This window comes from Pelodiscus sinensis, chromosome 17 (assembly GCF_052426305.1).
Source record: "Pelodiscus sinensis isolate ZL-2025 chromosome 17, ASM5242630v1, whole genome shotgun sequence".
Classification (NCBI taxonomy): domain Eukaryota; kingdom Metazoa; phylum Chordata; order Testudines; family Trionychidae; genus Pelodiscus; species Pelodiscus sinensis.
The window spans coordinates 34519427-34533740 of NC_143068.1; the positions used below are offsets into that span (position 1 = coordinate 34519427).

The following is a 14314-nucleotide window of genomic DNA, read 5'->3' on the forward strand; positions in this document are numbered from 1 at the left end:
TAGCAGAGTTAGCTGTTTCTAGAATAGCAGGGGCCTGGTAGATCTCTCCGCTGATTATTAAGGTAAGCCCTCGTATTTTTTGCTTGAATCTCACATTGGTCTAATATGAAGAATGCTTAAGTATTTTCTCCATGTTTTTCTAGTAAGTAATAGAATTTACTTTTAAAAAAAGAAAAAACTGAGCTCCTGCTTGCCATTTGCATTCAGCTGAGCCAGGCTCAGAGTGTAACTTGTCCTAATGGAATGACTGAACAGCTGGGAAGTAACAGAAAAATCCATCACTTCCTTGAGTCAACAGAACCATTTGCAGTTGTGGAGATACTGAGCCAGTGACAGGTATTTCTAAATGGTCTCAAACCTCATTGTAGGCACACACAGTAGTACCCGACTAATCCCCGCATCCCAGATTTAGAATGATTCATCACTCCTCAATGTAGTTTTAAGCGGAGAATGTTGTAGAAGCCCAGTATTATGAAGACTTCATTATGCTTTCAAAACACAATAGCATACATGTACGCTATTAAGATTTTCTATAAACTTATATATTAAATATGAATAGTTCAAACTAATATCAAACTTAAGTACATTTTAGGATGCCCTTTCCTTACTATTTCTTATAGACTTACTAATGTACAATATTCAGCCATTCACTATGGACCTCCTGGTCACTCCCTTGCAAATATCCAAAGGCCAATTTCTGTCTGTTGTTGGGGAAGCCCAGCCCATTTTGGAATCAAGGGTGTATGGCAATGGAAATTGTTTTAGCATCCAGTCTGGCTCTTTAAATCTTGTCAGACCTGTCTTAGGCCTTCTGTCTCTGTCACCAAACAGTTGGCATGAGTTAGTGAGGTTTAATCTTGTTGTGCTTTGAGATCCTTTAGTACAGAGGAACCATGTAAGTGTAAGTCTTGATTATATGTAACGAATGGTTTTGGTCAGGAAACTATTTTATGGGCAAAATCGATTTTTTTTTATTTTAATTAGTAAAAGCAAACACTTCTAGCACAAATTTCATTTTGTCAAAAAACATGGATAGCCCTGGTACTTAATGTAGCTGTGTACAATATCAGAATAGCAGCAGCTGACTGTTGAGGAAGAGAGCCCCGCTTGTTTTAAGGTTCTTGAGTGACGAAGGTATTTGTTTATTTAAAAAAAAAAACACCCAAATTTGAAAGCAGTCCTTGGTGGCAGTAGCAATCCAACTGACCTTCCATGTGTTAGGTCACAGCTGACATGGGGTTGCAAATCCGAGATTTCTAATGGGAACTTGGGAGACAGATGGTGGCATATGTCTCAGTGGGTGGAAGAAGCCGTAGAAGTGACCCCATCTGAGTGTGATACGGGAGGTCTGAGACCTGTTTGTTATACAGTGTTTATTAAGTAGATTCAGTCTTATATATGATATACAGAGTCAAAAGAAAAAGAGGATTCCACATACTTATGAAATCAGTGCATTTAGCAAGTAATACCATGGAAATAACAGCTTGATTAACAGCTCATTGGTCTTTGTTAAGTGAGGGGGGAGAGGGAGTTGGCCTGTGCTAATCATTCCACAAACAGAACAGAATTAAGTTGCATCACATATAACAGACACACAGTCTAAGAATTAAAATAGTAAGCCACACTTACTGGAAAAATCCACAGTATAGAACACAAATAATTTTTATAGAGCGTATTGAGGAGGAAGTGCTCGTCTGCTTAAAAGAGCCACGTTAAGTTGCATAGGTGCCTAGCTGCAAAAATATTTAGAAATGAATCAGTCGATTAAGCAGTAAAGTGTCACCTTAGAAGCTGGATTCTCTTTCCATGGTGATTTAAGTGCCATATGCTCAGTATCTGAGCCCCCATCCCCCCGCCCCCGAATGTACGAACTTTCTGAAGGAGCTGCCTCCTCCTCCATTTTGGAGCTCCTGTGTCTAGAGACAGAATCCTCTCCTGTCGTTTTCATCTGAAATGCTCATCTTAGATGATTGAACTGAGAATCAGTAAAAATGTGTTCAATTGTGCTGAAGGAAAGAGGGCTTTTCCCCTTTTCCCTGGCCTCCACTCCACTAGAACCCTCAGGTCAGCTAGGTAGCTTTCACCTTCATGCCTGGGGTGTCAGGGAGGAAAAGTGGTGAAATAGCACCATCATATGGTTCTATTTCTGGTTGGGGTCCTGGCTGTTTACCTTCACCTCACCCTCTCAGATCAGCTGTCAATGTTTAAGCTACAACTACTGTTTAATTGATCACTTAAAGTGTGATAGGGCTGTGCAAAAGCCGAAATCTCTTTGCAGTACATCCCAGTTTTGTGGGGTTTAAGGTGGTTTGTGTGTCAGCGTTGTCTGTGGCTTTGCTAAGCAGATGAACTGGGTGAGGTGCAGCTTCCTCTTCAGCAGCAGGTCTTGCAGAACACACAGGGGCTGGGAATTCTGTACATGTAAACAGTACACTTTCACTGAGTCCAAAATTAGGAGCAAAAATACAAAGGTTCACATTGGTCTTAGGTAGATACAGGCGAAGAACTGAGCTTTACAGCTCCGAAACAACCAAACAAAAGTTTCTAAAGCACCACTAAATTATATAAAAATCAGACCATGGACGGATTGTAGTTGGTATTCTGGTGAAATACTATGCTACCTTGTAAAAAGTTTTACAAAAAATTACAAATCAAAAGTATATTAACCCTCTGAGTTCAAAGCAGCATTTTGTAAATGACTGATACTAAATCCTATGACCACCTGTGGGAGGAAGATGGCCCTGTGGAGGGGGGAGGTACAGGTCACGTCTGCTGGGAATCCTGTGAACACTTCCCCTTACTGAAACACTGTGCTTGGGAACTAACCATTCCCCGCGTACAAATGGTGGTGGTGGTGGTGGTTAGGAGGAGAGTTTATCTTCTCTGTCACTGCTTTTTCCAGACCACTTGCTAACTCAGCACTCCCCTTTTACTCCTCACAAAGGCTGGAGAGCCGGGGTATTTTGCTCCTGCTCATTCCTTCTCATTGAGAATCATAAATTGAGATTTCAAACCTTTTAAAACTTATGAAGAGGGCTGCAAAACAGCCTTTGAGTAGAGAAGGACCACGACGGAGTAAGGATCAGTGAGAGCACAGAGATGTTCTGTGGAGATAGCTCCAAAGAGTAAAAGATGCGATTTACATAAAACTTTCCCTGCCACATGCATATGGTGGATCTCATTTGTTCCACACCTTGTCACAGGTACCACTGCCACCAGACCTTCGGAAATCTGAGTTTGTCTCATCCAGCTGCAAGTTATGAACATTAGTTGGGCAATTCATCCTATGCACTTGTAAGTCTCAACAGCTCTACCAGTGGTATAAATATTAAGGGCTGCTAAACACAAAGTTGGATGGTTATCTAGTAAAGACAGCTACAGCTTGAATAAATGCAATTTTAAACAAACTGCTGTTGATCTGTTTACAAGAGGCCCCTAGGCAGTGTCTTTGTCGGTTAGTTGGCTGGCAAATTTATGGCTAACGTGTTCTTGATGGCCTCTTAAAAGGAACAGAGGCAACAATTAAGTAATTTATATAGAGCATTCTGGGACAGCGATTGTCTCTGCCTCTCTTTTAACATTAAGACTTTCACAAAGACTGTGGTTAATGTTTTGTAAAAGGTTTGCTACTTCATGGTATTGTTCACCTAAAAATAAATATTTACATAAATTCAAAGTATGGGAGGATGCAGTGGACAAATCAAGCAGGCTCATGAAGTGCCAGGAAAAGTATGGGCCTGAAATTTGGGTCTCTGTGTGGTCATTCTGTTCCCAGATACCTTGGTGCTGATACAAGCCCACGCTCCCTGGAGGTTGGCCTGACTTTTGTCTATTGTCCATATATGCAAATAACCAAAATGGGAACATGTTCCCCCAGAACCCACCTCGTTGGCTCGTGCTGAGAGGAGGGGAATCAACTCTGATTTACATCAAACTGCCACTTTCTCCCTGCAAGGACTCTGACTGACTGTAGGAAATGACCAGGAATTAAATCCCTTTTCTCCAGCAGCTGGGGAAGAGTTCAGAGTTTGGGGAAAGTGGCCAATGCACTAATCCCTTTGAGGGCCAGGCTCAGCAGTCCTGGTCTAGCGAGCCAGAAGCCTGGTGTGTTTCAGCTAAGAAAAGGGACAGGGCCTTGTTCTTTAGCCAGTTCCCCCTAGTATGACAGGAAAGTAATTTGGTTAAAACTGTTGACAAACCATCGGCGGCTCCGTCCTTGCTGGAGCCCAGCCTGTGCTCCCTGAAACAGTGTGAAACCCAGCTGCTAGCATGGTTACTGCTGCAGTAGGGGTGGGGGGCAGTGTGGACTGCAGAGCACAAACCTTCAAAACAGGAGTGAGCGCTCAATAAACTGGTGTAAAAGGAGCTAACTTCAGAGAAGGAACCACCTGCACTTAAAGGATCAAAACTATTTTAATGGGCTTCAAGTGTCTCTGGTGCTGCTGGTTATGGTCCTTGCCTTTAAGAAAGGGCCGGAGAAGAATTCTGCTCGCATGGACAAGGGTGAGAGAAATTCTCACAGACTCTTAGGCAGCAATTTTCTGCTGCTTTCTATGGCTACAGACTATGTTGCATCGCTTGGCCCTGCTCAGTCCCCTGATGCCTGAGCCAAGTCCCTGGTTGTAGCAGCACTGGGAGTAGGTATTGCACCGAGCAAAGGGAAGTGCATGGTTTTATGCTGGGGCAGGTGGGAGTAGGGGAGAAACAGCAATGGAAATCAGACCGATTTTTTTCACACTTGAGAGCTTTTCCCAGGACTAGTACAGGAGGGTGAGGATGGAACAAGACCCCGGGGAAAATTTTCACCCTTTCTGCTGTTGAGTGTCTCTTAATGCCTTCCTTCTGAGTAGGAAGGAGCTGCTTGTTGACCTGCAGTCATCTCTTCTCCCAGAAGGGCTGCATGAGTATTCAATTGTGTTTATCTAACCAGCTGGCTGCTGTTTCCACATCGGCTTGGGGAGACAGCCTGGGTGTCCTCAGTGGGGAGGGGTCAGGCCTCATCCCTGGTACCAGGGAGCTGCTGTCCCTCAGCAATGCGGCTCCTTCCTCCTCTTCGGAACGAAAAGGGAGCCAGCTTTGGCCAGCTGTCCATCAGTGTTATCTAGCGGCCTGCGCCCCGGTCTTGGATGCAAGGATGGTGTGAACCGTTCAGAATACCCATGATCCTGAAAAAAGCCCCCAACGCAGTGAGAGGTAGAAGAGGGGTGGGAGTGGTTCTCGGGTATTTCCCGTTTTGCACTGAGTTAAATGAGCATGAGAGGTCCTTCCAGTTGGCCTACGGAGCTCAGTTTGGCAGGAGATCTCGGACCCATTGCTGCTGCAGGACCGGTGGCATGAAGGTCTGACAAGACACTTGCCACATTGTTCAGCTTTTGCCTAAGCTTGCTGGCAGCAGAGCAGCCTAGAAGTGCTGGGCTAGATGGAAAACTTGTACCCTGCAGAGCAGGGTCTCTCCTGGGAGAGGCTGGGGGCGCGGCCCAGCCGTTAGTAGTGTAGTGATATGGAATGTGTTACTTCACAGGAAACAAATTCCTTCCGCTCAGACGGACACAAAACTGGCAATCTGTACAAACTCAAAAGAATCCATTTTCAGAAAAATAAATTACTAAGGGAAGAGGAAGGTCCATTTCTCAATAAATATGCAATTCTGCTCACCTAAGACCTTGAAAGGTAATTATCTGGGGATGGGATTCTAACGCTGGGGTCCACAAAGGTTATTCTAAATACAGCTGCAGCCCCAAACCTCCCCAGGCTCCTTTCCACCCCAAAAAAATCCCACACCCATCCAAGCTGGAGGTTTGGCTTCTGCTCAGCTAGGCGCACCTGTGTTGAGAGTCAAAAATGTGTCCTTGTGCCCCAAGTCCCAGGTGCTCCGCGTGGGAAAGAAAATAGTTCTTGGGTTCCAGCTTTTAAAAGCAAAATGTACCAGCTACGTGGTGGGAGGACGATGACTAGTCCTGAGCAGGATACCCGGAGGAGCCTGTTTCCAAAGGATGTAAATTGTCTTCTGAGACAGGAGCTACGCCGCCGCCAGGCGTCAGTTCTGCTGTAAAATGAGGTTTTCCAGTTCGTCTGCAGACCGAAGGAGGAAAGCTGCTGACTCTCGGTAGCCGGCAATCAGTTGTCGCACTGCGCTGATCTCTGTGGGGCTGAGCTGGGCAGCTGGCATCGCCCTGCTGGTGCTATTAGAAGGGGCTGTACTAGATGCCCCGCCTTTCATGCTGAGATCAGTAGGACCTGCAAATGCAGAGTGAGAGAGAGGTTCAGGAAAAGACACTGGCACAGCTGCTGCCCCAAAGTGGCCCGTCAATTTGAGGCAAAAACTCCCAACAGCACCTGCTGTTTGGATTCACGGCCCTTTATCCAGCTCGCTACATACCGAGGGCAAGAGGCAGTCATGAGCCCCACGGACCAGACCCCCACGCTGTGGGCACTTCCCAACTGCTGTCCTGCCACGTCGCTGTGCTCCCCTTCTCAGAGTGTGTTTGCGTACGTGCCGTTTGTAAACCTAACATTGACCGTGTCTGTACTTAACGGCAGATTGACGCTCCGGAGGTCAATCATCTAGCGTTTGATTTAGCGGGTCTAGTAAAGCCCTGCTAAATCCAACGCTGAGCACACACCGCCTACTCATGCAGAGTAAGGGAAGGCAGTCAACCTCCCGCTGTGGGGATGGTGCCACAGTTCAAATCAAGGTGCATCAACTCGAGCTACATCATTGACACAGCTGGAGTTGCACATCTTAATTTGAACTTATCCCCTGGTGTAGATCTGGCCTGTATGACCTGTCAACCTGTTGCTCTGCTAGGAGTTGGCTCAAACCCAGCTCAGACACATCTGCTTTAATGCTGCAATAGAACAGGAAAGGCAGGAGCGTATTTTGCATCTATAGTACAAAAATATATTCAGCCCAGCTGGGTGCATGGCTAGAATTGCAACGAAGCACTCGCGAGCGGGGCTAAATTGGCATAACCCTTAAATGATCAGTCCACTGGGCAAATAGTGGCTCTACCGTTGGTCCCCGGACTCCTCCGCCTACTGGCACAGAAGGGTTAGGAGAGACAATGTTCTCAGGTTCTGTTTTTTTCTCATTTGTCAGCATGCTGCATGAAGTGCTTTCATTGGTTGGATTGAGGGACAGTTGCATAATTTTCATGCTCCAGGCAAAGGCATTGGAACCGGGGGTTGGTCCAGCTCTCCTCTGTCTTGAAGTGGTTTCCAACAAATAAACAGGGCTTCATAGAAAATTAGATTTGGAAGAAACCTCAGGAGATCATCAAGTCCCAGCTGATGCCCAAAGCAGGCCCAACCCCAACTCAATCATCCCAGCCAGGGTTTGATCAAGCAAGATCTTAAAAACCTCCAAGAATGGAGATTCCAGCTGGTCACTGCCCTCTTAGGCTATGTCTACACTGGCAGGTTATTGCGCAAGAACTCTGGCGCAGGAACCCGTCCACACTGCCATGTGCTTTTGCACAAGAGCATCCATGGCAGCGTGGACACTCTCTTGCACAAGAAAGGCCATTTTAGCCATAGGGTTTTCTTGTGCAAGAAACCCCTGCCCTGCGTCCACAGTGCCCTCTTGCACAAGAGAGCTTACGCCTGTTAGAAAAGCACATGGCTCTTGCACACGAAGCCCCCTCTTACCACACTTTACGGTAAATCTTCTTGCAAAGTGCAGGCGGGCAGTGTGGCTGCTCTGCAGAAGAACGGCCGGTCTGCAATAACCCGCCAGTGTAGACACAGCCTTAGGGACGTAGTTTTTTCTAATATTCAATCTAGACGTCTCCCACTGCAGCCCTGGTCCAGCATGAGGAGGTTGGGGGGCTCCGAAGCTGCTCTGCTAGGGATGTTTCCCAATGGCAGCAGCACACCAAGGAGACAAACAGGGAGCGCGGTAGCCACCAGCATGTCCAGGGATGTTGCTCTTTAGCCCGCTCAAAAAAACCCTTCACCCATTTGCATGAAAAACTTGACACGTGGGAGCCAATCCCCAGCGCAGGAGCGCTAGTGCCAACCCCGCAAACGCAGCCTGCGGCGAGTGACTCTCTCTTGCCTGCGCCATCTGTGGTTCCCGTCCCTACGGTCTCCCCGCACCGCGCCACCTCTAGTGCGCTCGCAGCATCCTGGCGGGGCAGATAGCATCTTCCTTTGCAGATGGGGACGAGGCACAGAGAAACCAGCTCATCTATGCGAGGCCCCCAGCGTGCTGGCAGTACAGCAGCAAGCTAAGCCCGCGTCTCCTGAGGCCCAGGCCAATGCCCTGCCCACTGCGCCCCCCCCTCACCCTCCCGGCAAGCGCCCTTGAGCTCAGCGAGGGAGCCGCTAGCTCTGCTTTACCTCAGGAATCTGAGGCTGCTTAAGAAATGAGGAGCCTCATTTTAGACCAGGATTAATCCTGGCTGCTCTCTGCCGCTGCCGGTGTCGTGTGGGTGGCAGAGGAGCAGACGGCCTCCGCGAGGAGGTCGGGATGGGCATGAGGCACGGGAGTGGGTATAACAGGCGGTGCTCGGGCAATGAAAGAAGGTACCGAACGGCTGGCGGGGGGAGGCGAGCCGGGGAGCAGCAAAGCAGGAGCTGCAGGCCGGGTGCAAGGGGGAGCGAGGACCTGAGCGCGGGGCAGCGCTTTAATAGCAGGGACAAGGACTTGGGCAGGCGCGCGGGTGAAGGTCCCTGGGGAGGGACGGTGCGGGAGGAAAAGAAGGGCAGGTGTTGGCGTGCAGGGCAGGGAGGCCGGCCGAGGCCAGAGAGCCTAGTGCAAGGCACCAGGCTGGTGGCGGGGCAAGGAGGATGGAGGGGAGGAGATGGCGAGGGCAGAGCAGTAGTGGGAGTGGCGGGGAGGGGTGAAGCCCGCAGCGATGGAGGAGGGGGGCTGGGAGACGCTGGGTTTGCTGAGGACGGGTTGGGACAGGCAGGAAGAGAGAGCAGAGTTGGGCAGCTGCGAGTCCAGGCAGGGGCACTTGGGCGCCAGCAGCACAGTGGAACTAAGGGCCAGGGAGGCGAGGTCGCCCGGGGGAAGTGGCAGGGAGAAGGGAGAGAACAAACCAGTGGGTGGGACGGGACAGGAGGGGAAAGGGGCTCTCAGAGGCAACGCGAAGCGCACGTCTCTCTGCTGAATCGATGGGCGGCAGCGGCGCCAGCAGGGGCCGATTTATCGCATCTAGTGGGGGCGCGGTGAGCGGCACGCCCGGGAACTCGGGTACGCCCCACGATGAGCAGCGCAGGCGCAGCATTTGGGGAGGGGGGTCAGCGGGAGCCTCTGCGGCTGAGTCACCGCGGTACCAGACCTAAGGACGGCGTCTTCGCTCCGGGATCGGCGTTGCTGGACTGGCCGCGGCAGGGCAGGCTGGGCCTACAGCCGTCGCCTGCACAGTAGGAGCAGAGCAAGTGGTGGCCCTTCAGGGAAATGGCTCAGCGGCGAGGGGAAGACGACGGGCAACGGAGAAGGGAGCTGCCGTGGGAGAGGAACCAGGGGACTGGGGAAACGGGTGGCAGAGCGATGCTAAGAGACGGCCAGAGCTGCAGCCAAACCCAGGGGCTCGGGGGTGGAATTGTGGAGGCGTCATTCGAGCAGGGGTGAAAAGGGACACACAGACGGGGAGGGGGAGAGGATCAGGCGGGGGCTCCCTCTTGGCTTTAAAGGCGTCAGCAGGAGCCTGGGCAGAGGCCCGAATGGGGAGGAGAGAGAAGGGGGATTTCACTGTTGGGCTGCTGGCGCGTGCCCACTATCGACGCTGATCAGCGGTGTGGCTGGGCAGCGCCCCAAGGAAAACCGCAGGGGAAACTGCCCCCGGAGAGGAAGGCCGTGGAAGCCGTGGGGCCCAGGAGAGCCGGCACTAGTCTGGAAGGCAGGCACAGCGTCCTCTACGGGAGCCGCGAGGATTAGGGCTCGGCAGCTGGAGTCTCGGGTGGGATCTTTGCTCTGGGCTAAGAGGCATTAGACAGGGATGATAACAGTTAATCCCAGACAGGCATCGGTCAGGACGCCGGAAATCACATCCTTTCAAATCCTCACTCCACTACCGAGGGAGGGCTGGGGACCCAGGCCACGGAGCGAGGGGCCCACGGGCGAGGGCTGCGGAGGGGAACGTCTCGGGGAGGACGGGAGTCTCACACTACGTGTGTGTGTGTGTGAAGACTGGCAGGGTTACTTGCACTCACAAGCAGGGCCGGTCCTAACCACTCGGCGGCCCCAGCTGGGGAAAATTTGTCAAGGAAAAAAAAAGTAGGGCCGAAATGCGGGCGCAGCCCCTTTAATTGCCACGGGCTTCTGCCGGGCTCTGGCGGCAGCCCCGGGCCACTGCCCAGCTCGCCCGCCCAAGACCGGCTCTGCTCACAAGAACCCTGAGCCAGCAGCAAAATCTCTGTTCCTCTCCGACTCCGCCGACCCTGCATGCACCCCCTGAGCAGCTCCCAGGTAGCCCAACAGGCCCAGCCATGGCCGCTCCAGCACTAACCCTCGAGGAGACGCTGGATTCCATGCTTTGCGGAGGCGTCTGCTCAGGCTGTTCGGGCCAGGCAGGGTTGGCCCTCCGTGTGGTCCGATGGCCTGATGCCAGGGGCAGTGGGTGAAGGCAGGTTCCCTGCCCTGCTCAGGAGCCAAGCCGCCCCCCCTTCTCCCCAGCATCACTGGGAGGGTGGAGTGCATGGCCCCAGCCTCCTCAGCCCCAGAGCACAGGGAGGGTGGGCACTGGGGGACAGCAACTCTTCCCCCCCCCCAGATCTACAGCAGGCGTTCTGGGGGCAGCGCATGGGCGGGGCCAGGCTAGCTGCTGGTAAGGGCAGTGCCTTCCCCCGCTTAGCATACCCGCCGCCCATGCCCAGTGCCCTCTCCAGGTTGGACTCATTTTGTTTCCTGTATCATTCATAGAATCACAAACGCTAGGACTGGAAGGGCCCTCGAGAGGCATCGAGTCCAGTCCCCGGCCCTCACGGCAGGACCAAGTGCTGTCTAGACCCTCCCTGCCAGGCGTCTGTCCAACCTGCTCTTCAATATCTCCAGGGATGGAGATTCCACGACCTCCCTGGGCAATTTATTCCAGTGTTTAACCCCCCTGACAGGCAGGACGTTTTTCCTAATGTCCAACCTAAACTTCCCTTGCTGCAGTTTAAGCCCATTGCTGCTTGTCCTGTCCTCAGAGGCCAAGGAGAACAATTATCTCCCCTCTTCCTTGTGACACCCTTTAGATACCTGAAAACTGCTCTCGTGTCCCCTCTCAGCCTTCTCTTCTCCAAACTAAACAAGCCCAGTTCCTTCAGCCTTGCCTCATAGCTCATGTTTTCTAGGCCTTTAACCATTTTTGTTGCTCTTCTCTGGAATTTCTCCACATCTTTCTTGAAATGTGGTGCCCAGAACTGGCCACGATACTCCAGTTGAGGTTAGCGCAGAGCAGAGCGGAAGAACGACTTCTTGGGTCTTGCTCACAACACACCTGTTAATGCCTCCCAGAATCGTCTTTGCTTTTTTTGCAACAGCATCACACTGTTGACTCATTTTAGTTTGTGGTCCACTATAACCCCTAGATCCCTTTCTGCAGTATCCCTCCTAGACAGTCGCTTCCCATTCTGTATGCATGAAATGGATTGTTCCTTCCTAAGCGGAGCACTTTGCATTTGTCCTTATTAAACTGCATCCTACTGACCTCAGACCATTTCTCCAGTTTGTGCAGATCATTCTGAATTCTGACCCATCCCCCAAAACACTTGCAGCCCCTCCCAGCTTAGTACCACCTGCAAACTTAGTAACTGTACTCTCTATGCCATCAACTAAATCATTAGATATTGAACAGAACCGGTCCCAAAACAGACCCCTGCAGAACCCCACTTGTTATGCCCTTCCAGCATGACAGTGAATCGTTAATAACTGCTCTCTGAGAACGGTTATCCAGCCAGTTATGCACCCACCTTATAGTAGCCCCATCTAGGCTGTATTCCCTATTTTATAGATAAGAAGGTCACGCGAGACCGTATCAAATGCCTTACTAAAGTCTAGGTATACCACATCCACCGCTCCTCCCTTATCCACAAGACTTGTTATCCTATCAAAGAAAGCGATCAGGTTGGTTTGACATGATCTGTTCTTTACAAATCCATACTGGCTGTGACCTATCACTTTACTTTCTTCCAGATGTTTGCACATGAATTCCTTAATTACCTGCTCCATTCTCTTCCCTGGCACAAACTGACTGGTCTGTAGTTTCCTGGGTTGTTCTTATTTCCCTGTTTATAGACGGGCACTAGATTTGCCCTTTTCTAGTCTTCTGGAATCTCTCGACTTCCCTGACTTTCAAAGATGAGGGCTGTAGGCTCAGATACCTCCTCTCTCAGCTCCTCAACTGTTCTAGGATGCATTTCCTCAGGCCCTGGTGACTTGCAGACATCTCACTTTTCTAAGTGATTTTTAACTTGTTCTTTTTTTATTTTATCTTCTAAACCTCCCCCCTTCCTACTAGCATTCACTATGGGAGACATCCTGACACCATCCATCTTCTTAACAAAAACTGAAACAAAGACGTCATGAAGCACCTCTGCCGTTTCAAGTTTCCTGTTATTGTTTCTCCCTCCTCACTGAGCAATGGGCCTACCCTGCCCTTGGTCTTCCTCTTGCTCCTAATGTATTTATAGAAAGTCGTCTTGTTGCCCGTTATGCCTGTAGCTAGACTGAGCTCGTTTTGTGCCGTCGCTGTCCTGCTGTCCTGTTATTAGATCTAACTGATCAGGCTGCTTTTCTCCCTCTCCTCAGGTTCTTCCTTTCCCCACCAGCTGGCTTGCCGTGCGACTCAGACCCACTCCACTGCCTCCTGGACCTCACAGCCAGCGCTCACTCACTGCTGCTCCTTTCCTGGCCTCCTCCACACTGACGCTCCTGCCTTATTTACCAGCTTTTAGACTGCGGCAGCACCCACAGCCTGCTCAGCAGGGTGCCCTGTAGACTGGGCACTTGTGTGGCCACTTAGAGAGATTCCAATGCCCCCAGTGGATTAGCAGAGCGCCCACGGCTGTTTCTCTTGGTGGTGCACATTCGCACATGCCTCGCTGCACAGAACAAAATTTATTCTTCATCACGTCTATTCCAATCAGGTGTGCGCACGCCACACACACGGCTGCTGGAAAATTCTTCCCTAGCTGCTTCCCATCAGGTTGGCTGTGGAGCCCCCAGCATGGTGCCGGTGAGATGCCCTATAAGACCCTGCCGCCCTCTGTTCCCTCTTACTGCCAGTGACAGCTGTTGGCACTGGGGCTCTTGCACTGCAAACGCCACATGTCCCTAGCGTTGTTTGACAAGAGTTAATAGTTCACAATTAGTGTGTGTGTGAGAGAGGAGGGTTTTCCCTTCTCCCCAGTGTCCTCGCCAGGACATGGGGCATGCCAAAGCCCCAGGCTCTAAACCCTGCCGTTCTTGCCTTAAATCTATGCTCCCAAAGATCTCCACCCGGCATCGGTCTCACTCGGCACTGTCGCCCAGAGCGCCCGAGTCCTCGTCAGCACAGGCAGCACCTCCAGCCTCCACGTGTGCAGGCCTCGATGGTCTTCGGCCCTGAGGCATGGAGGGGTCGAGCTCCTCTCACGTCCCGAGCCCGATCATCTCGGAATCTCCACGGGCGGAAGCGAAGCCAGACGGCCCCTCTTCCCCGCCAGACACGTCTGCGGCTGCTCGGGGTCTCATCGAGATGGTCCAGTCACCTCCGAGGAAGAAGCCCTCCAGGCCCCACCAGCCTTCATGGGGGAAGCCGGCTATGCTGGGCCCACTTGTTCCGGGCCAAACATCTCCCCGCTGGGAGTCCTTGTGCCACTCAACCGAGCGCCCCTCGTCTGACACGTAGCACGGCACTCGGTCCTCCCGGAGCGGGCGAGCAGGTCCTGCCACAGGACTCCGACCGTTCCCTCCACGAGCGGCACTGAGGGACCTCGCAGCCATGGCGCCCCCGGCGCCACTCGGATTCTGGCTCCTGTGAGCACCAGCAGCGTGCCCGGAGCGCTCCTTGGCACCATCCCTCTCGGAGCCACCCTTCGCGGAACGCAGCCTCGACTTGGCGCCACTCTTCAGAGCATGGAGCTTCCCTGTTGCACCATTCTGTGCCGCGGGGCTCCCGGCACCGCCCCCGGCCCTGCTCTCAACACCGGTCCCAGTCTTGACCCCGGAGCTGGTCTCCATCCCAGCACTGCTTGTCCACTGGGCAACACCCACGATCTCCACGCCAGCCATGGTCCCATGAGCAGGCCAGGCCTCGTCATCCCACACCCCGAGGTTTGGCCCTGCCTCGGCCTCTCCTTCGGGTTTTCCCTCATTACCCGAGGGACAGATCCATGCTCT

The 14314-nt window shown here is 51.9% G+C and overlaps 1 protein-coding gene across 6 annotated transcripts in view; it reads right to left on the bottom strand.

The window, feature by feature from the left end:
- Nucleotides 1-1354: 1354 nt before the first annotated feature.
- Nucleotides 1355-14314, bottom strand: part of NOL4L (nucleolar protein 4 like) — a 113836-nt gene continuing 100876 nt past the window's right edge. For all 6 annotated transcript variants that reach the window (XM_014570850.3, XM_075900827.2, XM_075900831.2 and 3 more), the window contains one exon: nucleotides 1355-6237. In XM_014570850.3, coding sequence (XP_014426336.2) covers nucleotides 6038-6237 — 200 coding nt within the window. In that variant the 3' untranslated portion in view covers nucleotides 1355-6037. The remainder of the gene's footprint in view (nucleotides 6238-14314) is intronic.